General features: G+C 47.8%; 1 protein-coding gene and 1 long non-coding RNA gene across 5 annotated transcripts; one reads left to right on the top strand and one right to left on the bottom strand.

The window, feature by feature from the left end:
- The first annotated feature begins 524 nt into the window (after positions 1–524).
- Positions 525–25,769, top strand: EXOC3L2 (exocyst complex component 3 like 2). 3 transcript variants are annotated; one of them, XM_072608010.1, is made up of 12 exons: positions 525–707; positions 10,139–10,708; positions 12,728–13,364; positions 13,872–13,983; positions 16,334–16,435; positions 17,712–17,812; positions 19,526–19,636; positions 20,275–20,410; positions 20,985–21,107; positions 21,671–21,826; positions 23,498–23,619; positions 24,770–25,769. In XM_072608010.1, exons 2-12 carry the CDS (start codon positions 10,150–10,152, stop codon positions 25,056–25,058), a joined length of 2,448 nt encoding a protein of 815 aa, XP_072464111.1. In that variant the 5' UTR covers positions 525–707; positions 10,139–10,149; the 3' UTR covers positions 25,059–25,769. The 3 variants fall into 3 exon arrangements, with proteins under 3 accessions (XP_072464111.1, XP_072464112.1, XP_072464113.1); XM_072608011.1 differs by lacking the exon at positions 525–707 and adding an exon at positions 1,640–1,768; XM_072608012.1 differs by lacking the exon at positions 525–707 and adding an exon at positions 1,826–4,504.
- LOC140503760 (uncharacterized) lies at positions 13,363–21,742 on the bottom strand. 2 transcript variants are annotated; one of them, XR_011966864.1, is made up of 4 exons: positions 21,655–21,742; positions 19,465–19,574; positions 17,356–17,411; positions 13,363–14,328 (listed from the first exon to the last, which is right to left on the bottom strand). It is a non-coding gene; the product is annotated as an uncharacterized lncRNA (long non-coding RNA). The 2 variants fall into 2 exon arrangements; XR_011966863.1 differs by lacking the exon at positions 21,655–21,742 and having other exon boundaries at positions 19,465–19,937.
- Positions 25,770–26,461: the final 692 nt, after the last annotated feature.

The raw sequence follows: 26,461 nt of genomic DNA, 5'->3' as shown, positions 1-26,461 counted from the left end.
ACAGCTGCATGTTATGTTGAGGAATCATTTCACCTCAGTAGGCCTCAGTTTCCCCATCAGTAAAATGAGAGGGTTGTTCCTTAGATTGCTTCTAAAGTCCCTTCCAACTCAATGCCATTGATCCTTTGAAATCTCTTAGCATCTTAGAAGTTTACAGTTTGGGGCTCAGACATTCCAAGAATCTTCAAGCTAGAGAAAATACTAAAAAGGCCAGCATAATCCAGGCCTTTCATTTTACTAGAAGGGGAAAGCAAGGCTCATAGGAGGGGATGGGATTTGTCCCAGGTCACTTAGAGAGTCAGGGGCAGATCCAGGAATTAGGGCTCTTCACGCCAAGCCCAGAGTTCTCTTCTCTAAGTAGAGACAGGGAGAAGTGTCAGTGTGCTGGAGGAAAAGGGATATGACTGGAAGAGATCGTGGAGGGGCAGTACCACCAAGACTTTGGGGGGGGGGAATCTGCTTGAGTCAGCCCCAGCCCAGATCTCAGGCAGGGAGGAGCCAGGTTCTAATCACAGCTCAGCCTTGGAGGGCAGACAGATAATGAGTCCCTCCCGGCCCCCCTGGCCCCAGAGAGGGAGGGGTTTCCTGACAGGAAATTGACCCAGATCCGCCCCCCCCCACCCCGGTGGGGCTCCACTCCCCTTAGCCAGCAGTGCCCACTTGGAGCGTCCAGACAGAGGCTGGGACCAGCGGTCAGAGGGACTCAGGTGAGGGCCTCCCCCTAGGGTCCCCGGTTTCCCAGTACCCAGCTCCTGGGAGAGGAAAGGGTTGTCAGGAGACAGGATTGGTAGGGGGAGTGGGGGTCTTTTCTATCCAACAACTTGAGAAAGCCCAAGGCTAGGAAGAAGTCAGGCATTAGATCTTCCTGTCAATGCTGGGGAATGGGGGATCAGAGAAGCCTGGGGAGACAGCAGATGAGATTCATGGGAACCAAAATGAGTGGGGTCTGAGAAGGGGTCAGGGCAGGCCTAGAATTCTAGACTCTCAGAGCTAGAATGGACCTTTGGCACAGTCTAACGCATTACCTCATTGTGCAAATGGTAAAACTGAGTCCCAGAGTTAATATTTTTAGCAACGATCACCAAGTGAGACTAAAAATCAAGCCTATTAATTTTGAGTGCAGAGATCCTTCAGTTATAGAGAACAGGGTATCAACAGATGGAGAAATGGGGAGATAGAGGGATGTCGAGATAAGGGATGAAGAAGTGGGAATGGAGAGACTGGAGAACAAAATGATGAGACAGGATGGATGGATAGGTGGGTGGGTGGGATGGGAGGATGACGAAATGAGGGATGAAAAAGGGACCTGGAGAGAAGAGGGATGAAAGGGGTAAGAATGGACGTGTAGGAGATGTGAAGTTGGGGAAGAAGGAGGGATGGACCATATGGCACAGTCAGGTGTTTGTGGATCCTGTGAACTGGTCAGAATCTAGGCAGTGGGGACAATTGAGTTCAGAGGATAATTTTTAAAGTGAGGTGGAGAAACAAGAGGCAGAGGAGAAGGGCAAAGGGGGAGGGGCAGACCCTGGGGGAAGAAGAAAGTTCTGGCAGACACATCCTGCAGGAGGGGGCAAGAGAGGCGTCTGGGAAGTGAGTCAGGCTGGGACCTGGAGCAGGGGGCGCCTGAGGAGGGGAGGGGGTGGAGGGGGGAGTGGTGGAGATTGTCTGAAGACGAGGTGCAGAGGAGCAAGATGTCAGAGGTTGAGTGAGATTTTGGATCCAGAAAATAGGTTCGGCGGTGCATGGGACTGGCAGAGCTTGGGAACAGGTAATTGGTCTTGTTATGAAACTGAGAATTCAAGGGGACCTGATCTCTCCTTTGTATTCTACTCTTTACTGTATGACGTTATCTAAGTTTCTTCCCCTCAGTTTCTCCATCTATAAAATGAAGGGATTTTATTGTCTCGAAGGGTGAGCTCTGAAATTCTATGTTCTAAGTCTTCCTAGCTCTGAGATCTCGTGTTCTAAGGCTCCTCCCAGATCTGACACTCTCTGTTCTCATGGTTTTCCCAGCTGATTTAAAAGGAAGAGACCCTAGAAGCTTGGGGACTAGTGATGGGTCTCCAGGTTAGGTGGAGGTTGCTATACCACCTCCAAGGCTAAGACTTCCCTAGGACTAGGTGACTATGCAGGAGTTCTTGGTCTGGCTCCAATAAGAATGAACAGGTCAAAGATCACCTGCTTCCGTGTTCCTTAAGGACTGGAGAGAGAGAAAAATGGGCCCTGGGAAAGAAGGGAGTGGCACTTCACCACGAAACAACCAGAGAGGGGAAGTGGGGACCAAATACCTAGAGTGGTAGCTCTGGGCTGAAGACTGAAAGCTAAGAGCCAGGATCCTTAAGGGCAGTAACATTGTGATGGTTCCTTCAGAGGCAGAAGATGAGATCATGGATTATACAATGATACCTTCAAATGAGATTCAAAAGAACTCGGATGGCTGGGCCCAAAGAGTAGTCAATGTGGCCAGAGGTCTCCAGTGAAAGGCCCCAAATATTTGTCTGTGCTTGGCCCTGAGCTATTCCACATTTTTATCTGTGACTTAGATAAATGTGTTGACAATAAGTGATATCAAGCTGGATGATGGTCAGGACCCCAGGGATGTAGACAGGTCAGTGGAGTTTGGAACTGAAGCTTGTAAAATGACATTCAACAGGCGCAAGTGTAAAGACTTGTGCTTGGGTACAAAAAGTCAATTTCACATATACAAGATGGGAGGGCATTGTCAGGCAGCAGTTGTTCTGGATGTTTCAATGCATGGGGAAGCGGGGGAGAGCTATCTTAAAGGACCTGAAGATCCATCCTCCAGCGGACAAATTAGATTTCCTTGGCCCCAGACTGCAGACCTACCAGCTTTGGGCAGAAGGCAGGAAGATGCCAACTGAGGCTGGATGTCAGGAGCTGTCCCAAAGTGGAACCAACTGCCTGGAGAGGTAGTAGGCGGATGACCCTCGCTGACTTTGGTCTAGTAGGGATTCTTTTAGTAGCCAGGTTGTACTAGATGGTCTAGTGTTCCCCTTCCTTCCAACTCGCACATTCAGTGATTTTGTGTTTTTTTCCCCATTGGAATCATGACTTCATCTTCTCTTGCTAACATTAGGTTCATGGTCAGACTTGGCAAGCCCCACTCTAAAACTGCAGAGCAGTAAGGTCAGGCAATTTACTAATTAAAAGAACAGGGGTCTTCGACCACAACCCTCATGAGTTTACTTTGGGACAAACAAGCTGTGGTTAGCACACTGAAAGTTGAGTCAGCAAGTCCTAAATTAGGCAGGTACTAGTTTGTGTGACCCTGGGCAAATCACTTAATCTCAGCCTCAGTTTCCCTATCTGTAAAACTGGGATAATGTGACTGCCTACCTTCTCAGGGTTGATGTAAGGATCAAATAAGACAATGTATGTAAAGAGCTTTGGAGACCTGAAAGCGATATCTAAATGTTTATTATTGTTATTGCTTTTATTTTGTATGCAAATACAATGGCTAAATTATGCATAAATCTTGGGGAAGGGCACTTAACACATATTCAATCCACTGAGAGTCAAGAGTCCTAGATATGAGTCTCAACTTTCCAAAGTAACCATTCCACATCAAGAAGATTGTGTGTTTTATTTTTCCTTAGATGGTGAACTCCTTGAGAAGCGTTCTTTGTGTTCTTGGAGCTTAGCTTGCGGGGGAGGGAGACGAAAACGGTGTGAAACAATTAATTAATCAATCAACTTTTATTAAGCATCATACTATGTTCCAGGCACTGCCCTAAGCGCTGGGGATACAAAGATTCAAAGATACAGAGAATCTCTGCCATCAAGGAGCTTAGCATTATATTAATTATATTACGTTATATTAATTATACAACTATATATGTATATATATGTGTGTGTGTGTGTGTGTGTGTATATATATATATGTATATATATACATCTCCAAAGCAATCTATATACAGAATAAATAGGAAGTCATTCCCAGAGCTAAGGTCCTAGAAGTAAGAGGGGTTGGGGAAGGCTTCTGGGACAAAAGGAGACAGTTATTAGGTGAAGTTGAGTCAAAAAGGTATCAAGGTATCTCCAGGCCTCTAACTAAATGGTTTGTCCACAAGGCAATATAAATGCAAATTGACCTAATTAGGAATTAGTTCCTCCGGGAGAGGCAGCTCCTGGCCAGAGTATTTACTTTTCGGATCTGGTTTACTTTTCTCTGTGAAAGTGAAGTTATCTCTCCCAGAACAGAAGCTTCTGGAGGGCAGGGACTTTCACTTTTGCCTTGTATACTGACGCCCTAACAGAGTCTGCGGTACTTTATAGGTATTTATTAAATGTTCGTTCATTCATTCATTGGAATCTGTAGATCTGGGATTGAGTCTCAGAACTGTCACTCAACAGGTATTCGACCTTGGGCAACCCATTGCCCCTGGAGGAACTTCAGTTTCCTCATCTGTAAAATGAGGGGATGAATTTGATGACGCCAAAAAGTCCCCTTCAGCTCTAAATCCAAGATCATTATTAGTACATAGTAAGTGCTTAATAAATGTTTTTTATTCCTCCCTATATGCTTCTATAATCCTGGACAGGTATGATGCAAACACCTGAAGTGATCTCATGGATTGGAATGTGCACTCTTCGGAGTTATGATTATGTAAAATATAGACATTGGTTCCAGCCCAGCGGAAATAGGTGATGTGAATTTCAATAATGCGACCACTTCAGGGACGTGCTCCATTATTTGCAGTAAATGAGATCTAACAATGGTTTCTTGTTGTTATTCATTAAAAAGTTTATCATTCACTATAATCTTAGCAGCTCCCAGGGAGACATAGAAGTATTGTATATCCTCTTAATGGAGCTGGAAGGAATTTTAGAGTTTAGATTTTACAGATGAGGAAACTGAGGTTCGGAGAGGTTTTCCCAAGGCCACACAGGCAACAAGCAGCAGGGCCCCTGACTCTTAATCCATACTGTGATGGGACCATAAGGGAAGCTAGAGAGGTAAGAGGCAGGAAAGCAGATAATGCTAGAGAACTTAGTAGGGGGAGGGGGAGGGTAGTGATGGAGTGGAATTATTAAAGGAGGAAAGCACTATAGTATGCTGTAGAGGATAATGTGTTGAGCTCATGATCAGAAAGGCCAGAGTTCAAATTCCACCCCAAACTTTTACTAGCTATGACCCTGGCCGAGTCATTTAATCTTAGAGACTCGGTTTCCACCTATGCAAAAAGGCAATACAAATGCACGCAGAATCATGGCTGTATTTCTGTCATGGTTCCGTCCTTACCAAATGGGTTTCTCCTAAAGTAATACAAATTTTGCTGACCCCAAATTCACAACTGAAGATGCTGGGGTCACAAAGGGGAAATCACTAGCTCAGGGTTCCACAGCTAGGAAGTGGCAGGGTTGGGACCTAATTAAAACTGACGCCCTTTCTTTGGCACCTTGCCATCCCTCATGACGGCCACATCCTTAAAGTATAGCTAAGTTTGCCTTTGGCTTTTTAAAAAATGTATCATTTTGATCAAGACTGAAAGAAGTACAAACACCTTGAAACAACTGTGTATCTTCTTGAAAAAATTACTGTTATCACCCCCTGCTGGACTTAATCCTGGCTTTTTTTTTTTTTTAAACTAGGCTTTAAAAGACTTGCTTTTATGGATTTCTAAGTATCCCTAACCTCCCAATATTGCCTGGTTTACCATGTCCCACCACAAAAGAATCTTCCTCGGGACTTGGTTGTGTTCAGTCCCAGGAAGTCCAAATAGATTAAATCCCAAAGTATAGCCTGAGGTCCCAGTCTTCTTAGCCCAGGAGAGAAGCACTTTCATATCCAAGTTATTTCTTTCCTCATCATGTAGCTCTTTAGCACTTAGTGGCAGAGAGATAACTGTAATGATAGTGCTAATTCCTCTATCACTAAAACTTTAAATTCAGATCGGTGATGATTTATTGTCACCTGCTATGTGTCAGGTACTCTGTTCAGGTGCTGGGTACACAAAGACAAAAATATAATAGTCCTTGCCTCAAGGAACTCACATTCTATTGGATGGGTGGGGAGAGAGGGGATGATAAAAAATGTACATGGATAAATACATCCAAAAAGTATCAGTGAAATAAATAAAAGTCATTGGGGGAGGGGCTGTAACAACTGGCATAACCAGGAAAGGCTTCTTACAGGAGGGGTCACTTAAGCTGACCTGTGAAAGGGCCTAGAGGTTCTAAGATGTGGCAGTAAAGAAGGAAGGCATTGCAGGAGTTCACACTCCAGGCTGTGCAAAGGCTGTTCAAAAGGGAGGAGCAGTAATATAGGGAGGTCAGTTTGGCTGGAGAGCCTGAAGGGGGAGTCAGAATGTGATTGGACTTTAAATGCTAACATACTTCTCCTGTATGAACATAGGAAATGTAATGTAATTGCTGAGCCCTGGACAGCTATAATACAATATTAATATTATAGCTGTCCAGGGCTCAGCAATTACATATTATTACAATATTATATTATTGTATTATATATTATAATATTATATTATTTCCCTCAGAGAGGGAAACTGAGGCTCAGAGAGGGGAAAAGACTCTAGTTAACACATGTAAAGTTCTTTGCAAACCTTGCTATATAAAACCTTCTCCTCCTCTCCCTCCTCCTCCTCCTCCCCCTTAGCTGGAAAGTATTGGAGAGGGCATTTGATCTCCTCAGTCTCTAAGATCAGTAATTCTCCTTGTACCTCAGGGCCAGAGAGGTCAGATGTTTTATGGGACTAGTCTCCTTGCTTCTTGCCTCATTCATTGCCTTTGGAACCCAGTCAGGGGTCAGTATAAATGCTAACTTGACCCCATATGTCAAAGATCATACATTAACTGCCAACTTAATACACATACACTTACAGGGTTCCCACAGGTTTCTTATCTGGCCTCTGCAGCTAGCTTGTTTTTAATTTGACCCTCAGAGCTAAAAGGGGCCTTGGAGGTTGTCTAGTTACTTTGTAAATGAGGAAACTGAGAACCAGAAAGCTGGTGACTTGCTGCTGGTGATCTTTCTACTGTATCTATCCATAGACCTAGACCTCAAAGGAGTGTGATGATGGGGAAAGGAAGGCTGAGTGATAAATGGACAGAGAGAAGCAGTATTTTCCAACACATGGTACTATTGCCTTTGATTCAACAAGCAATTTGGAATTGAGGAAAAACAAGGTGAACAGTTTCTGACTTTAGAGAGGGTGCTCTTGTTTTTCAATCATGTCCAAATCTTTGCGGATTTGGGGTTTTCTTGGTAGAGATATTAGAGTGGTTCATCATTTCCTTCTCCAGCTTCATCTTGCAGATGAGGAAACTGAGAGAAACAGAGTGAAGTGACTTGCCCAGAGTCACACAGCTAGTAAATGTCTGAAGCCAGATTTGAACTCAAGAAGAGGAGTCTTCCTTACTCCAAGGCTGGCATTCTATCCTGGCACCACCTGGCTGCCCACATGCTACCTGACCTATATTTGGAGAAGGTGGCTCAGATAACCCCCAACCCTAGACAGGAGAGGAAACAAGGCCATGAAGGAAGGGCAGTGTCAAGCTGTGAAGGCTCAGAGGAGGGAGGGAATCCCATTTGGGTGGGTGGGAAGAAAGGGGACAGAAGGACATCCATCCCCTCAGCACAGTACAAGTGGAAGCTAGCAAAAAAAAAAAAAAATAAGAACAACAAAAAGGAGTTTATTGAAAAGAACTATGGGAGTGGTGGAAGAAAAGCACCACAGATTGGAGAGTCTCATTGCCTCAACTTACCTTGCTTCTGTCTTCTCAGCCAAGAAAATGACCTTTAAACTGAAGACAGAACAAAAATGACTAATGGGGAATTGATAACCAGGCTAAGAGGGCTCATGATTGCTTTGGTGGTCCAGATGGGTTCTATTCTAGAGCACTGAGAAATTGGTTGAGGTGACTTGTCCACTCAACAGAAAACAGGAAAGGGGACCGTAGGATTGGAGAAGGAGAAAGGAAGAGAGCAGCGCCTGCCAACCATAATCCAATGAGCTTGATTTATATTCCTGGTAAAATTCCAGAATGTATTATCAGATAGCTGGCTAGTGAATGTCTCTAAAAGGAATCCATGACCACAAAGGGCTACCATGGCTCCATCAAAAACAAATCGCACCAGCTTGACCTTATTTTCTTCTTTGATAGGGTTACTAGACTGGTCAATCAGGGAAGGCTGTGGGTGTAATTTACCTAGATTATATCAAAGAAATTGAAAAAAAGGTCTCCCAAGCGATGCTTGTGGACTCTAAGATGAAGAGGCATGTCTAGACAATGGTACAATTAAATGGTTTCAGAACTGGATGAATGACCACACCCGAAGAATCATCATTAAAGGTTCTACACGGTTTATAGAAGTGGTCTCCAACTGTACTGCAAACACAATAAAAGTCAATAGTCCTGGTCAAGAAAAAGGATACAATATTGTGCTCAGTTCTGGGTACCACATTCTAGAAAGACCATTAATAAACTGGAGAGGATCCAGAGAACCAGAATGCCATCAGAGGTCATCTGGTGATCCATTGAAAGAACTGGGCATGGTTAGCTTGGAGAAGAGAAGGCTCGGGGAGTGGGGAGTGGGGGGGGGGAGTGTGGAAATCTCCCTTACGTGACCGAAGGATTGTCCTGTGAAGGAGAGAAGAGTCTTGTTCTACTTCTGCGCATTACCCGGAGCAGAACCAGGAGCAGAATGGGGAAGGTACAAAGAGGCAGATTAAATTTTTGGATAATTAGAGTCATCCTAAAGATGGAAGGGCTGCCCCAGGAGTCTCTCTCACTGAGGGGTTTTAATAGAAAGTTGGATGCCTTCTTGCTGGATCAAGGATTCTTGTTCAGGAACAGGTTAGAGTAAATAATGCCTAAAGTCACTGGGTCCATCAACAAACATATACATTTACTACATGTTTACTGTATATACTGTGCTTAAAAAAAAAAAAAAAAAAAAGCTAAAACAGTCTCAACTTTCAAGAGGCACCGGGTCTAATGCGGAAATTCCTTCTAACTCCGAGATTCTGTGAGTCATTGATTCAGGATGAGCTGTTTAAAAGAGGCTGCACTTAAGCAAGGCCTTGAAGGCTGAGGAAAACATCAACAGGCTTTCTAAGTGGATGGGGATTGGGCAGACTGGCTTCTCCTTCGACCTTTGAGGACAGCCTTCTCCCAGAACTATAAAAAGGGCAGGGGGCAGGGGTGAGGCTAGTATGGGGTCAATTCCACAGCCCCATACAAAAAAAGGTGTCGCGGTAGTTGAGGCTCTCTAGCAAAAATCTTAGGAGTTTAATCATTCTGTGAGCAAGACTTATTTATATTTGATTGATTTATATACAGTTCCCCCTACTAGCCAGGGAGAAGGAAAAATCAAAGAAATGGGGAAAAGAAGCAGATTCCTCAGGTTCTAGGATTCAAAGAAGCCAAGAGTTTGTGAGCCTAAGGGTCTAAGGGTAGAATTCTGAGAGTCTACAAGTCTTTTTAAGAATCAAAATTCTAGAATACTAAAATTTTGGGATTCCATGAGTCCAAGGGTCAAGTAGTCTGCAAGTGCTAAGAGTCTGTGAGCCTAAGAGGATTAAATAATAACAATTTATAGCACAAACTTTGTACCAGACCCTGTGTCATACACACAACAATGGTAGGAAGTAGCGATTACAGTTGAGAAAACTGAGGCAGCCAGCGGTGAAGTGACTTGCCCAGGCACACAGCTAGTAAGTGTCTGAGGTTGGATTTGAACTCAGGTCCTCCTGACTCCAAGTCTAGTATTCTATTCATTCGACCACCTAGTTGCCTAGGATGAGACTAAAATGCTGAAACTCTACAAGTTTGGGATTCTCTAAATCAAGAATTCTATGGGTCTATGATTTGAGAATTCAGATATTCTAAGAATCCACGAACTAAGGGTCCTTGAGAGAGTGTAAGACTAAGGTTCTAAGATCTTCTTAGTCTAAGGATCTAAGAGAATAGTTTTAAAATTCTGCAAGTCTGAAATTTTAGGACTCCTGAATTCTAAGATTTGGTGTGCCCAAGGATATGAGTCTATAACTCTCAGATTCTAGAATTCTAAGGGAATCTAGAATTTGAAAAATGCATCATGATTCCAAGAGTCAATGCTTAAACGAACAAAAAGATTCACTGATGATTCTAATTCTAGGTCCCCACCCCATGATGCCTATCCTGAAGAGCCTTCGAATGCCAGACCCAAAGGGGACCCGTGCCAACACTCTGCCCCTGACACCTTCCAGGAACCCCTTTGAGTCCTCCTCAGGGGCAGAGGATGAGGAGGAGAAGGGGGAACTGGATGCCTTCCGTGGGGAGTCAATCCCTACCCTGCCTAATGGGGCCTCTTGCCACCGCCGGGCCACCCTGGAGAAGCTGGTGGGCCTGTCACCCTTCAGGCTGGTCAGGGGAGGGGGCCGACGGGTGGGCAGCCCTGGAGATGGGGAGTCCCGCTCCTTCTTGGGCCGGGTGCTGGGCCCTGGGGTCCGGCGGAGCTCTGCCGACTTTGGCCTCTTGGCCAGGCTCAACGGGGCCCGACAGGGTGGAACAGGGGATGCTGAGGCTGCAGGCGAGGCAGCCCGGAGGCTGGCCTTCTTGAGGCTAGGACGAGGGCCCAAGCCCCGCCGGGGGTCCCTGGCAGAAAGGCTGATGCCCTCAGGGGAGCCAGCCCTGGGGACATCACCCCCAGCCCCAGCGCCACCCAAGGTGAAGGAGCCGCTGTCTGGTGAGTGGGGAGGGGTAACAGGAGTGAGAGATGACCATAACTCATAGAGAAAGGCACCTGACCAGGGTCTGGACTCAAACCCTGATCCTAATCCCACTGGCAAGCTCAGCTCTGGCCACAACTCAGACCCCAACTCTAACACCAAACCCAAGTTAGACCCCAACTCATCCTAATCTCAGTTCTGAACCTAACTCTAAACCTACCTGCAACTCAGACCCTATTTCCGATCCCTGACACTCTGACCCCAGCTCTGCTCTACCCTCAACCATGACCCCCAGAGGCGACCCTACCCCAAGTGCTCCAACCCAATCTGACCCTCTGACGCTGATCCACATATAGGCAGTGAAAAGAGCTTGAGGGTTAGGACTTAGGTAGTGCAGTGGTTAGTGCACTGGGTCTGGAGTGAGGAAGACTCATCTTCCTGAGTTCAAATCCAGCCTGAGACACTTACTAGCCATGTGACCCTGTTTGCCTCAGTTTCCTCCTCTGTAAAATGAGCTGGAGAAGGAAATGGCAAACCTGTCCAGTATCTCTGCCAAGAAAACCCCAGATGGGTCATGGAGAATCAGACACAACTGTACAACCATTTTTGTGATCTTGACCAAATCATTTACCGTTCCTGAGCCCTCATTTTTCTGTCTGTAAAATGAGAGGGTTGGACTCAGTGAGTTCTGAAGGACTTTCCTGCTTGAAGTCTTTGATCCATGGTCCCTTGACTCTCACCTCATCCAACTCCTCTCTCAGGACTCAGCCCCAGCAATGACTCTCTCCCAATTCTAACTCTGTCCTCACTCTAATTCTGACCCTCTGGTCCCAATCTCAGTTGGGATCCCAAGTCAGACCCCCAACACCAGTACTGTCGCTAAACCCAGTCACCTCACCTCAGGCCCCAGCCTTAGCCTTGATCTCAGCCTGGACCCTAAAAGCCAAGTCAACATTCATTCCAACCCCAACCTCAAACTCAACTGTAGCCCTGACTTAGCTCTGAGTTCATCTCCAGCCTATCCTTAACCTTAACCATGACCCCAAGAGTGGATTCAAACCTGATCCTAACCCCAATTCCAAATGTAACCATTACTCTCACCCCACCCTATCCCCAACCCCAACTTGATCTCAATTTTAGCCCTAACCCCACACTTACCCCCAGCACTGACCTCTGTGCTATATCTCCTTAGCACTAACCTTCCCCTTTCCCTTCTCTTCTGGAGTCCTGACCCCTACAGCCCCTCATGAGAGCTCCAATGATCTCAAAACCAAGAAAGTGCCTTTTTGCCACCAGTGAGGAGCCAAGGCTCCTTGTGGGAAAGGAGGCAATGCTCAGCTGCCCCAAGTCTTGGCCTTGAGCCCCAAGGGAGGGGGCAAGGAGTGAGAAGGGAGGAGAGTGCTGGGAGCTGGGGGAACCCACCTCCCTTCCCCACCTTCTGGAAACGGATGGGCAGAAATAGCCACTGGACAGGAAATTGCTTCCCTGCAAGTAGGAAACAGAGGCGGGGGAGGGTCAAGGGGAGCCCCTGGGCCCCTAGGGACCCTTCATCCGCCCCTGTGGGCATTTTCTAACTGTCCCCTGCTGACCTCTTTCCCTAACCCAAACGCTATGTGGGATGACCCTCTGTACCCCCATCACAACTGTACCCCTGGCAGGGAACCCAGGACTTGTCTTATATACAACTTAGCCAACTTTCCTAAACCCTTCTCCCTTCTTCCTCCCAATAGCCTCAGTCCCCCTCATCCCACTCTTATTCCCAATATCTCTCTCTCTCTCTCTCTCTCTCTCTCTCTTCCCACCCCCTCTCTCTCTCTCCCTCCCTCCCTCCCTTCCCTTCCCTCCTCTCCTCTTCTCGTCTCTTTTCTAATCTCTCTCTCTCCTTTCTCTTCTCCTGACTCTTTTTTCTTTCTCTCTCCCTCTGTTTTCTCTATCTCCCTCACTTTTTCACTATCCACCTGCCTCTCAATCTCTCTATCCCACTATCTCTTGGTCCCTTCAGACCCTCACCCCCTCATGGTGTTTTTTTCCCATAGTCCTAGAGATCCTCAGCTTGATCCAGAAGCGAGAATTGGCACGGGCAGATGAACACATCCTGGAGTTAGAGGCTGAGGAGAAGCTGGTGACATCGGGGTCCAGCCCTGGCAGTCTTGGGGAGGTCCGGGGTCTCCCTGAGGGCCGTCGGGCTCGAGACGTGACCCTCCTCTATGAAGCTTTGCAGAGAGAGCTCTGGGCACTGATCAGGGAGACGCTGGCAGACCCTGGAGCCACTGGAGGGACTGGAGGGGCCCCTCTGACTCAGTTGGGCCAGGTCCTGGCCCAGGAAGAGGAAGCTGATGGGCGCCGGGGACCAGGGGCAGCCCGGAGGTTCAGGGCCCGCTGGGCAGAGGCTGTGGGTCAAGCAGCTGGAGAGCGGCTGGAGGCAGCTGCCAGAGGAGAGGCTGAGGCCATGACTGGGAGGCTGGAGGCCCTGAGGTCTAGGCTGCTGGCAGACATGGGGGCTGTTCGGACCCGTCTGGCACCTGCTTACCCACCGAGCCTGGGAGCTTTTGGTGTTTACCTTCGGGGTTATCATGGAGCCCTCTCTGATTGGCTGAGGAAGGCCACCTACCATTGGTTACCTCTGGCTGACCGTTATGCCCTCCTGTACTGGCACAACCAAGTTTATCCAAGGTAAGACCCTGAAGAGGAAAGGGGTTAGAGACTGGGCAATGGACTGAATGGAGCACAACAGGATGGAGAAGTCTAACCCTAACCCTAATCCTCCCTCCATCCTCTGAGCCTCAGTTTCCACCCCATAAAATAAAGAAGTTGGACTAGAAGGTATGGTAGGCACCCTTTCAGCTCTGACCTTCTTTTCCTCTAAATTTTAAAGACCCTTCCAAATTTAACACCCTCTGTTCTATGGCCCCCTCTTGCTTTAAATAATCTACCAACCTCTCACCCCCAACTTGCTTTATCTCTAAGATGTAAGTGGCAAAAACTATGCTGAGAACTATATTTGATTCCAGAGGCCACAATGGTGGTTACAGATGGTGCTGGAGGGTCAGGGTTTGGCAGAGCAGAGGGGTGGGATTGGAGCCAGGGCAAGGGCTTTGTTTGTCTTTCTGGGGACATATCTCTCCTTCTCCTTCTCTTCTTTTCTTCTGCCTCACTACTTCCTCTCTTGCCTGCTCTTAGGGAGATCTTGGGCCTGGTGAACATGGTGGCCCTGGAGAATGGACAACTGGGGCCCCTCCTTCCCACTGAAACCGTTCGGAGCCTGGAGGATGAGTGTGTGACTGACGTCAAGGTGACCTGGGAGGAAGGGGGAGGGGTCCACATAGGTCACCAGGGGTTTACAGGGTCCCCTGGCTTCCTGGCCTTGGACAAGGCTATGATTCCCCCAGTCTATGACTCAAAGATTCTGCAACTCTAAGACCAGACTGGTGAGGGCAGAACTAAAGGAGATCATGGAGAATTGAAGCCCAAGACGGATAGAGACCAAACCCTAAGGAGAAGGATTCTCACCCAGAGGCAGGTGGCAGACAGCTGTCAGCAGCAGGGCAGGGTGTAAGGGTCCAAGGCTGGACACAATCATACAGAGATCAGCCCCTCACCCTCATGGGGCTGGAGACAGAGCTTAGCGGCTACGTATCTGGATGGAAAGTGGGGGTGAAGGGATCAGAGGATGTCGCTCTTTCTTCTCTGCCCCCACCCCAATCATGAGAAGAGGGAAAGCACCCCAACAACTGGAAGCCAGGAAAGGAGGGAAGTTAGGCATTCTAAAGGCAGGACTGAGCAAAGATCACATTCCAGCTTGCATAAAGCAGGATGGTGGAATTCACATTTCTTTTTTCAAGTGAAAACTTTTCATATTTTTTCCCAATTACATATAACAACAATTTTAACTTTTTTTTTAATATGGTGACTTCCAAATTCTCTCCTTCCCTCTTCTCCTTCTTCCTTGAGTAGGCAAACAATTTGATATAGATTATACATGTGCAGTCACGTACAACATTGGAATGCTAATTTCAGGGAAAGACTAGTAGTCTAGTCTGGCTGGAATGTAGAGAGCACAAAGAGGAATCACGTGAAATAAGTGTGGAAAGGTGGCTGGAGTCTGATTGGGGGACTTTAAATGCCGTTCTGGGGCAAGCATAGCAGCTAGCTAATGCCTGTCTATCCATCTACATCTCTGTTGACCCAATGGACTGCAGATGTGTTGGCTCGGATTCCTATCTAGGGCTCTGGGGAGTTGTGGTTTGTTTTATTTATCGATTTATTCTTCTTTTCTTATTTTTGTTTTTCTAATGCTTAGCACACTTGGCACATAATAAGTGCCTAATAAATGCACTCTCTAGTCTGTCTATCCATCCATCCATCCATCTATCCATCCATTCATCCATCTGTCTGTCTTTCTATCCAAACACATATATCTATCTATATCTATTATCTATACATTCATCCACCCATCTATCCATCTATCTATCTAACACCTTAGGCAGTAGGGAGTTACTAATGGTTCTTGAGGTGGGCAGTTACATGCTCTTTTGAGAGTATTTTGGGGAACGGAGACTTGAGAGATGGAGAATCAAAAATGTCACTAACCTGGAGGTGGCTTGGTCTTTTCTTATTATTTGGTCAAAGAGGCTAGGCTTCCAACTTAATTACTGTCCTGAATAGTGTATATTTACAATTTTCTTGATGGAGTTGGAAGTTAACACCCCTAAGGAAGAGTTAATGTGAAACAGACTCTGATTTTTCCTGGAGAAATTCAGGGTTAGGGCAGGAGCCACTAAGATTGTAGATAGTCTTGGTAATTATTGATAAGCCTCCAAAATTAATTTGGGGCTCCGTGTAGGCAGAGCCCTACCTTTGAACTACAGGATACAGATGCAAAATTCTAGCACGTAGCAAGAAAGGGATGGTTTGTGTGCACCTAGAAAGGGAAGCTTTGATCATTAAGGGGCTAGTACAGCTTCAGCAAAAACAGGTTGGGAAGAGTCAGGGTGGTGTAATGTTGGGAAGACCTCAGCATTGGGAAGACCTAAATTCAAAGCTTGCCTCTGACACCCTGGGCAAACCTCTCCTTGCCTCAGGACACTCTCCAAGTCGGAAAGGTACCTAAAAGGTGCCTAAAAGTTGTGAATCTGTATTGGTAGTGAGGCTTTCCTCACCACAAACTCCCGATGTGAAAGAAATCCAAGGTCTGGACCAACCAGCTAACCAACCAACACAGCCTAGAAGTTCATGCCAGACCAACCTTTTATTGAAAGGTTGCCCCCCTTCACTAATGGCCAGATGCCTCCTTTTGTCGGGGACATTGGACAGAGGATTCTCCCTCACTCACATGTGAGTGAGGCTGGCCCAAGTGACCACTGAAAGTCCCTTCCAAATGGGTCAGATGTTGTGTGATTCCCTGAAGTCTCAGATTGCATGAGTGTGTCTAAAGTTCCCTGGGTCTAAGGTCCTCTAAGATTCCAAACTTCTAAAATTCTTCTGCGTCAAGGGGTCTGTCTAGGGCTTCACTGTATGTGGAATGTGGTACACTCTGGGAGTGGAGAGAATTGTGGGTAAGAAAGGAATGCTCTCCCCTCCCCACACACCACTTCCCTGAACTTTTTCTCTGGGGATCAAATCATGCCCTTCTGTTTTCTCAGGCTCAGACCCGAGCTGCTTTGCTCCAGACCCTACAAGATGAGGAAGAGCAATGGATAGGGGCTGAGGACCAGCCCAGCAGCCTGGCTCAAGATGTCTGTGAGGTGTGTGCGTGTGAGATATGTGTGTGAGATGTGTGTGTGAGATGTGTGTGTGAGATGTGTGTGTGTAAGGGATGCATGTGAGGTGTGTGTGGGTATGTGAAAGTTGTGTGAGAGGTGTGTGTGTGAAATCATATGTGAGATGTGTGCATGTGTGTAAGGTGTGTGTGTGTGTAAAGCATATGACAGGTGTGTGTATATGTGTGTATAAGTTGTGTGTGTAAGGTGTGTGAGATGTGTGTATGTATGTGTGTGTGTAAGGTGTGTGGTTCTAGGGAGGAAGAGAGGAGAGTATCAGAACCCACTCCCCTTGGGGAAAGAAGAAGGGATTGGGAAAGAGGGGACTGGAGGAGGGAGGGAAGGTTCTTTCTAATTCTAGGATTAGCAAAGTAGATGATTCTAGGAATCCCTAAACCCATGATTCCTTGGAGCCAAGTTCTTTGATTCAAAGATGCTAAATGAGAGAAGTCCAAGATTCTGTTTTTCTAATATTGAAGTATTCTATGAGACTGAAATTTGGAGATTCTATGATTCTAAAATCATATCATTCTAAGAGTCTAAATTATGCACATATTTTGCAATAATATGATAAATATTATAAAACAAAATTTATTGTATAAAAAATATGAGGCAGCTAAGGTAGCGCAGTGAACAGTGCTGGGTGGGCCTGGAGTCAGGACAACCTAAGTTCAAATCTAGAATCCTTCATTTACTACCTGGTGTGTGACCCTGCACAAGTCACCTCATTTCTGTCTGCCTCAGTTTAGAGCACCTAGGGCAGGTAGGTGGCTCAGTGGATAGAGCACCAACCCTAGAGTCAGAAGGACCTGAGTTCAAATGTGACCTCAGACACTAGCTGTGTGACCCTGGGCAAATCACTTAGCCTTGATTGTCTGGGAAAAAAAGATAATAATAGTACCTACCTCCCGGGTTGCTGTGAGGATCAAATGTGATAGCATATGAACAGAACTTTATAAACCTGGAAGTACAATATAAATATCCATTATTAATCTTTCATTTTATAATTTTAAAATTACACTATCTTACAGTCTAAGATTTTGTAATCCTAACAGTCTAAAATTCTATCATTCTAAGAGTTAAAAATTTGCAAATATAAAATTCTACAAACTTAAAGATTTAAAATTTGAAAACTTTAAGATGCTTTGGGGTTAGAGGAGACAAGGAGGGAAGATCGCCAAGGTGCCAACACCACTCCAAGTGAGGAGATTGCATGGGGTTGGAGAAAAGGGGGTCTCACTTCTCTATCTCTATCCCCCAGCTACTGGAAGAGCATACAGATCAGGCCCCTCGCATCAGCCAGGAATTTGGGGAGCGGATGGCACACTGCTGCCTGGGAGGGCTGGCTGAATTCCTGCAGAGGTACGGAATGAGGCAGATGGCCTATGGTTCTGGATGGTGGAATGAGCCAGGGAGGGGAGAAGTTTTCAGAGGATTGTCCAGAACAGATCAGAGGAAGTATCATTGGAAAAAAAAAAAAGGCACAGTTCAGAGATGTCAAGTTAAAGTGAAGCTGTCTTTCCAAGATTCAATCTTCCTTTTTGTAAAATGGGTCTTATCACAATGGTGCTACCTGCTTCTGAGGGCTGCAGTGAGGAAAGGGTTTTTTCTAAGTCTTCAGAGTCTATGAACCACTGCCCTCCTCAGAGCCCATTTGCTTCTCTGGGTACATTTTGCTTCCCTCCATAAGCTCCTTCAGAGCAGGGACTGACTTCATTTCTGCCTGTCTCCTCAATAAAAAAAAAGATCCTTCCCACAAGGAGTTTATATTCTACTTGGGAGATATAGCATATAAACAGATAGTTAAACAATTATTTGAATTATTTGATTATAATTCAGAGGGTTCAATTTCAAAGGAAGTTCAGGAGGGAGGGAGGGAGACCTAGCAAATTGGGAGAGGGGGAAGGTGGAGTCTGAATTGAGCATCCAAGAAAGTGAAGAGGAAGTGTATTCCAGGCATGAGAGATAGTGTAAAGATGCGAGGTAGGAGAGAAATGGGAACAGCAGGTATACCAATTTGTCTGGAATAGAGCGCACGAGAGGTAGTAATGTGAAATTAAACAGGAAAAGTAGATTAGAAGGAGTTTGTATTTGATCCTTGAGGCCATAGAGAGCCATGGAAGACTCTTCAGCAGCATAAAGTGACACGGTCAGAACTGTACTTTAGGAATATCACTTTGGCAGGTTGTAGAGGGTGGATTGTTGAGGGGAAACCATTGCCATAAGACTGATGAGAGGTGCTGAGAAGTTGAATGAAGCTGGTGGCTAGGGAGAAGGGGACAGAAGCTAAGGATACAAAGAATGGATAAGATTTGGGAAGTGATTGGCTATGGGGGAGTGAAGAGTCCATGAGGAATCTGAGATTATAAACATGATCAATTGGAAAGATGGAGGCATGGATCATAGAAATGGGGGATTTATGAGGAGGGGTAGATTTGAGTGGAAAGATTACGGATCCTATTGGAGTTCTCAGCTATGGGACATCCAGATGGAAATGTCCAGCAGACAGTGGTGGTGTTGGCCTGGAGCTTGGGAGACAATCATGGGCCAGATATGGGAGTCATCTGGGAGGTAGAATGATCATTGAACCCTTGCAATGAGGTTATTATCTAGTGAGAATATATGCTGAGACAGAAGGGGGCCCAGGTCAGAAGACTGGGGTCCAGAAGCCATGGGGACGAGGGAGGAGTGGGACTGGTCAAATTATTGTGAGGTAGAAGGAGAACCAGAAGGGAGAGGGCATCATGAAAACCTACAGAAGAGTATTCAGGGGAGAGGGTGATGGACTGGCTCCAAAGCTGCAGGGAGGTGGCAAAATAGGTAGAGTGAGGAAAGATCTTTGGATTTAGCAATAGAGAAATTCCTGGTGGCCTGGAAGAGGACAGTTTCAGTCAGCTGGTAAAGATGGAAACCAGATTGCCCGGGAGTGGAGAAGTGAGTGGTAGGTGAGAAAGTGATCAAACTGGTGGGGGAATGAAACCTGGAGGGCTTTCTGGAGGAGGTGAGCTTCGAACCTGGTCTGAGGAGAGGTGGACTGCAAAGGGGATCCTGAACTTCCTTGTCTTGAATTTCCAGCTTTCAGCAGCGGGTAGAGAGGTTCCATGAGAATCCAAGTGTCCGAGAGCTGCCGAGTGACAGTTATATCAGTCGGACGATTACCTTGGTGAACTGTGGGCCTCCGCTTCGGTAAGCCAGACCCTAGAAAGGACGGCTAGAGGGGGGCCCAAGACAAGCTAATGTTTCCTTCTCCCCGTGGTGTTGGGCTATTCTTGTGTCAGGGAGTCTGCCCCATCCCAGCTGTTCTGAGGTTCTTTTATTCCTCTCCCTGACTCCATACCTCTGGGAAAGAGCTGCAGAAAGGGTGCCTATATGCTTCCTGGGGAGACATGAAAAGGAACCCCTATTCTGGCCTCAAGAAAAAAAGCCTTCCCAGAGACACAGAGAGGGACATCCTCCTCAGAGACACAGACTTCATAAAGACCCCACCCTCACCCACTCTCCAGAGACAGCATGACCCCCTCAGATGCACAGATACCTCCAGAGACAGAAACTCCACTAGAAAGATTACCCAGAGATGAAGAGAATTCCCTTCAAGAAACAGAGACATCCCCTGTCAGAGACATGGAGAGACTTCTCACAGAGACACAAAGATCAAAGCCATGCCCCCAGCCCACCTCTAAGATAGAGAGACCCTCCAAGGACACAGATACCCTTCCTCCAAACATGGAGAGATCCCCTCCTCCTGCCTGCCCACCCAAGGTGAGCAGTGAGCCAGCTGGAACCCAAGGCCAGCTAGGGATGAACCCCGACTTCTCCCCCTCCAGGGCCCTGGCTGAGCGTCTGGCCCGGGTGGGGCCCTCGGAGAGTGAGCCTGCTCGGGAGGCCGCTGCAAGTGCTCTGGACCGTGTCACCCGCCTCTGCCACCGAGTCCTGGCTGACCTGCTCTTTCAAGAACTGCAGGTCAGCCCCACGAAGCCTCTGGCCCCCTTCCCAAACTGAATAGAAAATGGGGATCTGGGGGTTGGGACAAGGGTCAGATCAGGATCAGGCCAAGGTCTGGCAGCCGGAGACTGAAATAAGACAAAGGAAGAGAGGACTGAAAAGGGTGGGAGCAGAACGGAGGGGAAGAGATAGATATTTACAGAGATGGCCCAGCTGGGGGGAGGGGTGAGGCAGAACCTGGTCTGGGTCTAAGCACCCCCAGACTGTTGGTTGGCTGCTATACCTCCAGCTACTCAGAAGTGTGGGGCTATGCCTGGGCCTGCTGGTCTGGGATGGATGTCACCACTGTGCAGGCTTCTCAGTTTGAGTCTGTGACTGTGGAATGGATGACCATGAATTAGATGGTGGTTAATCGGGTGAGCTTCAGCTTTGGCTACCTGTGTGTGCTCATCCCCTCCCACCCCCGCGAAGGCGCTGATGGTCTAGGCTGGAAGGGGGCACAATTCCTGACCTTCTACCTATGGGCTCCATGGCCCGATGGGGGTTGTGGGTCAGAGAAACTCTGATCTCTCCTTTCTCTGGATGAATCCAGCCCCACTTCTCCAAACTGATGCGGCGGAAGTGGCTGACCAGCTCTGAGGCCCTGGATGGCATTGTGGGAACCCTGGGAGCTCAGGCGTTGGCCCTTAGAAGAATGCATGACCGGCCCTACCAGGTATGAATGGACATGTCCACAGGTGGGAGGAAAGGGATGGTTGGAGAATGGTCAGGAAGAGGGGCAGAAAAATGAAGGAGGCAAGGGATCCCCCCCTTCTCCTGGTGCCTTTGCCCTTAATCCCTTCTCTTCCTCCAGAATTGGGTCTCTGTGCCTAGTCTAGTCCAATCTCTCTCTCTCTCTCTCTCTCTCTCTCTCTCTCTCTCTCTCTCTCTCTCTCTCTCTCTCACACACACACACACACACACACACACACACACACACACACACACCTCTATGACCCCACATCTCCTCTCATACTCTTTTCTATCTCTGTCTTATCTATCTCCCTTATATCTCTCCCACTTCTGTGTCCCCCAGTCTCTCCCCTTATATCTCTTTCTGTTCTCATTTCCCCATCTCCCTTTGTCACTGTATCTCCCCATCTCTGCCTCTCTAAATTCCCATCATTTCTTTCCATCTCTTCCCCTCTGTCTTTCTCCTTGTGTCTGTCCTGATAATCTCTCTCCCCCTGGCCCACATCACCATGTCTCCCCTCTGTACTCACTCTGATATGTGCCTAGGCCCTGGTGGGGGAGCTGCACCGAAGGGCACTGGTGGAATATGTCCGGCCCTTGCTGAGGGGACGCCTTCGATGCCGATCTGCCCGCTCCAGGAACCGAGTGGCTGGGAGGCTAAGGGATGAGGCCGCCCAACTCCAGAGGCTCTTTAGAAGACTGGTTAGTGATGGGAAGAAGGTAGGGGGAAGGGTCAGAGCGAGAGAAACCTGGACCCAAAGAACCTTAGAGTACTTTGGAACCTTCCACTTAGAAGCAAATTCTTGAGTCCTTAGGGGAATATTTCATTCTTTCTAATCTTAGATTCCAAGTCTCTTGGACCCTTGGAATTTTGAAATCTTAGAACCCAGTGGGATGGGCTTCCTGGGAAATGGTAGGGTCCTCCTCCCTGGGCATCTTCACGCCCAAGTTGGAGGACCAGTTGGAGTTGGTGGAATTCTTCCCAGGTAGGTTGGTCTACAGGACTATTAAGGAAACCCCCAACTGTGATATTCAGAAGTAGACCCAGGGTTGGATTCTAAGACCCACTGGGGTCTGAGAATCAGAGTATCTTGGGTTTGTAGACCCATTATCAACTCCTTCCTCACCAGAGCTATGGTTCTCCAAGGCTTCAAAGTACTTCATCTACACCCCCTCATTTGTCTTTCACAAACACCCATTAGGACATCTCTCCATTTTACAGATGAGGAGACTGAGGGACAGTGACTTGCTCATAGTCCCATACCTAATATAGATCAATCCACCCAACAACATTCATGAAATCCCTGCTATTGTGCCAGGCACTATGGATGCAGATACAAGGGAGAGTCCCTTCCCTTAGAGAGCTTACATAGGATCATAAACCCAGACCCAGATGACCCTTGGTACCATCTAGTCCATCATCCTCATTTTGCAGATGAGGAAACTGAGACCCAGAGAGGAGACAGTCACATAAGCAGGCAGCTCAATTACCTAGGCAGAGGGTGGAACTCAGGGCTCCCACAAGCAGTGGGCAAAACTCCTGAGTTAAGCCTGAACCAGATTAAAACGCTATGGGAGATGTTTAACAAAATTAACAAAACTATAGTATGACATAGAAAATGTTAATTTGTGGTTTCTAAGCCAATATGCAACTTTACAGGGATCCTTTTCCATTTGAGTTTGACATCAAAGAATGTGGGCCAAAAGTCATGAAGACCTGAGTTTCAATCCTGTCCAGTCAGTCATTTACCTGCTATTTGCCTCAGTTTCCTCATCTTTAAAATGGGGATAGTATAGCACCTATCTCACAGGGTTCTTTGTGAGGATCAAATAATATATACACTTTTTTTATTTTTAGAAGCAATCTGAGTTGAGTGACTTGCCCAGGGTCTCACAGCTAATAAGTGTCAGAGGCCACATTTGAACTCAGGTCCTCCTGACTCCAGGACCAGTGCTCTATCCACTGCACCACCTAGCTGCCCCAATACATGTACTTTAAAAAGCATTATTGAAATGAAAGTATATAGAGATAAGGTTTGAGCTCAATCACTGTAATTCTGGAGTCAACTTTCTTTCCCAGGGCTGACCGGGAAAGCTCTGCTGAGTGACTACCAGGGTTTAAAGGGATCTTAGAACATGGGGTCAGGACTGAGAGGTATCTTATGGATTGTCCAATCGATCTCCCTCAACGTACATGTAGGAAACTGAGGCCCCGAAGCAAACGTTGCCTTGCCCTGGGTCCCCAGATAAGTCAGGGGCAGTAGGGAGTGAGTTGGGGTGCAAGGTGTCAGCCTGCGATTAGAGGCTGGGGGTCCTAGACAAGAGAAGGCTCTGGGAAAGATGGGATCGCCGATGTTGTCTTCACGTCCTCAGGAATCTCAGGCCTCATGGCTGGATGCCGTGGTACCACATCTCGCTGAAGTTCTGCAGCTGGAGGATACGCCCAGCATCCAGGTGGAGGTTGGGGTCCTGGTTCGTGACTACCCGGATATCAGGTCAGGGAAGAAGAGGGGAGAGAACCCGGGGCACTGGAGGCTGACAAAATGATTAACCATAGCAACGCTAACATACACGAAGGGCCTTTCTCAAGGCCACTGGGAATGGGGCGGAGGGGGGCCCTAGGATTTGAACCCAGGGCCCCTGCCTCTTCCCACCTCATTCCACTTCCTGCCCAAGGTGCCCTAGGCCCGGGGCCAGCTCTGGGCTGGCTGCCCTGGCCTTCTGAGGTTTGGGCTCAGCTTTCCCTCGTTTCCTGCCCCCGGGGGTGGAGTGAGCGTGTCTGATGGCCGTTTCCTGCCCCGGCCCCTCCCGCTCACACCCGCCGCTGCTGTGGGCACAGGGGAGACAAACAGGAGGCCACAGGAAGGGCCCGGAGGTGGAGGGTGGGGAGAAGAGGAGGGAGAGGAAAAGGAGGTGGGAAGGGCCATAGGGCAGGCGGGCGTCAGGGCCCTAGCAGCCCCAGGGGGGCATGGTGGGGGAGCCCAGGGATGCCAAGTTAAACCCTGAGGGAGCCTATGGACCAGGGGGCAGTCACCAGTTCACACACACACACACACACACACACACACACACACACACACACACACACACACACACACACACACACACACACACACACACACACACACTCTGTGATGAATGACCAGAGACTCTGCGTTCTAGAGTTTTACTGGAGGGACTTATTCTGAGCTGGTGGTTTGGGTCTGGGTTCTGGGCTCTAGAGATAAAGATTCCAGAACTGACTTAGCTAAGGGGGAATTCAATTCTGGAGCTGGCTATATAGGGAGGAAAGCTCCCAGATCTGTGTTACCACCATGCTGAGCATTCTGGATCTGGGTATAGGGTTTCCATACCTGACTTTGGGGGTGGTGAGGGGCACCAGACCTCAGAACTTGGGGAGAATGATGGCTCTAGATACTTTGGGGGGGGCTCTGGGATTGAACTGGGGTGAGAATTAAGCTTGAGGATTTGACAGCCCCCCAAACAGCTGGGGAAAGAATGATGGTTCTAGATAAGGGTTTCTGGGTTGTAGAGCTGACTTTGGGAGGGTGTCAAGCCCCAAGTCTGGATAGAATGATTGTTCTGGACCTGGGTTGTATGGTTAGCATTCTGAGACCCCAATGATATCCTCTCATCTCTCCCTAGGAGGAAGCATGTGGCTGCTCTCTTAGATGTACGGGGCCTCCGGAGTGCAGCTGCTCGTCATGAGATACTGGCTGTAGCCCGGGACCTGGAGCAGAGTGGGGAAGGGGCTCCTGCCCCTCCCAGGGATCGAGCTTTTTTTGCTGACATTCCCGTCCCTAGGTCACCTTTCTGCCTGGGCCTCCCCCTTCCACTTGCCCGACTACCCCTCACTCGACTCACTAGGCCAGATCTTGCCTGCCTGCCTAGGCCCCGCCCTCGGCCCACTGCCAGGCCTCGTGCCCAGCCCTGAGCGTACCTGGGACTCCTAAAATCTGCCCTTTGATGCTGCTGTCCCAGCCTGGAAGCCTATGTCTTCTCCCTTTCCCTCACCATCTGCTGCTGAGAAAGACCCTGCCCCCAAGGAAGAATTGTGTCCTTGGGTCCTAGAACATGGGATGTCAGAGACAGGAGAGTCCTCAGAACAGAACGTCATAGCCAGGAGAACCCTAGGAATATAGAATATGAGAGCTGAAAGGGCCTTTAGAATATCGGCCATTGGAACTGGGAGAACCTTTAGAACACTGAATGTCAGATTGGGAGGAACCTTAGAACAGAGAATGTCACCGCTGGGAGGGACCTTAAAACATAGAAAGTTAAGGTTGAAAATGAAGCTAGAATATAGATCAATAATCAATCAGTCAACATTTATTAAAGGCCTGCTATGAGACAGGCTCTATACGCTAAATGCATAGACTATCGTGGTGGGAAGATCATTTCTTGTTATTCCCTTACTTGACAGATGGGAGAACTGAGGCTCTTGAATGAGGAAAGGGACATCCCCTAGGTCACATAGCAAGCCAGTGGCGGAGCTGGGAGCCAGGGTAGGTCCCATAGGAATATTGGAGGCTGTGCCTTGCTCCACCCAATCTCTCTCTCTTCCCTCTAAATTTCTTCTTAGGGTGGCCCCTCATGTAATAAAGAATGTATGATTATAAAATAAATGTTTTTATTTAACAAGTAACGGAGGCTGAGTCCTGTGTTGGGAAGGGGGAGCACCAAGCCGGCCCCTAAGGTGTGGTCAGGGAACCAAGCCCTCTCCCCCACATTGAGCTTGGCCAGAAGTGAGGGCTCTGAACCCCAAGATGACTAGGGCCCCCTAAGAGGAATCCCTCTCCAAGAGAGAGGCGTGGCCTTCCCTTCCAAGGACTTCCAGTCTGAGCAGGGAACATGGCTCCATGCCTTGTCATTGGTCTCCCTCCACATGACTCTTCTTCCCAGGGAAACCTCATCTACATCCTATATCAGAAGAAGGGAGAAGTCTGGGGAAGAGGAAATGAGGGGGATCCCCTCTTACTCCTCTTCCCCCCTCAAAGGTTTCAGGTATCTAGGAATTTATGGAATAAGATTTAGAGGTGGAGGCACCTCCGAGGCCAGCTAGTCCAATCTGAACCCCCCCCCACTTACAGACAAGGAAAACCAGTCTGGAGTAGGGTAAGGAGTTGTCCAAGGTCGCAAAGTTAGTGAGCATTAGAAGTAGAATTTGAATTCAGTGCTCTTCCCAAGGCCAGGTAAAAAGGGGCATCTGTTCTCCACTGAGCTCACACACCTGGGTGGCCCTCCCTGGGCTGCCACATTGGCTGCTTCCAAGAAGCCTTCCAAGGCTAGCCCCCAAAAGGCAGGGAGTTTCAGGGGGCCCTACAGCTGGTGGAGGGA

Source organism: Notamacropus eugenii, chromosome 5 (assembly GCF_028372415.1).
Source record: "Notamacropus eugenii isolate mMacEug1 chromosome 5, mMacEug1.pri_v2, whole genome shotgun sequence".
NCBI lineage: Eukaryota > Metazoa > Chordata > Mammalia > Diprotodontia > Macropodidae > Notamacropus > Notamacropus eugenii.
The sequence above is the reverse complement of the archived record's forward strand: the minus strand, read 5'-3'. Positions and strand labels throughout refer to the sequence as shown.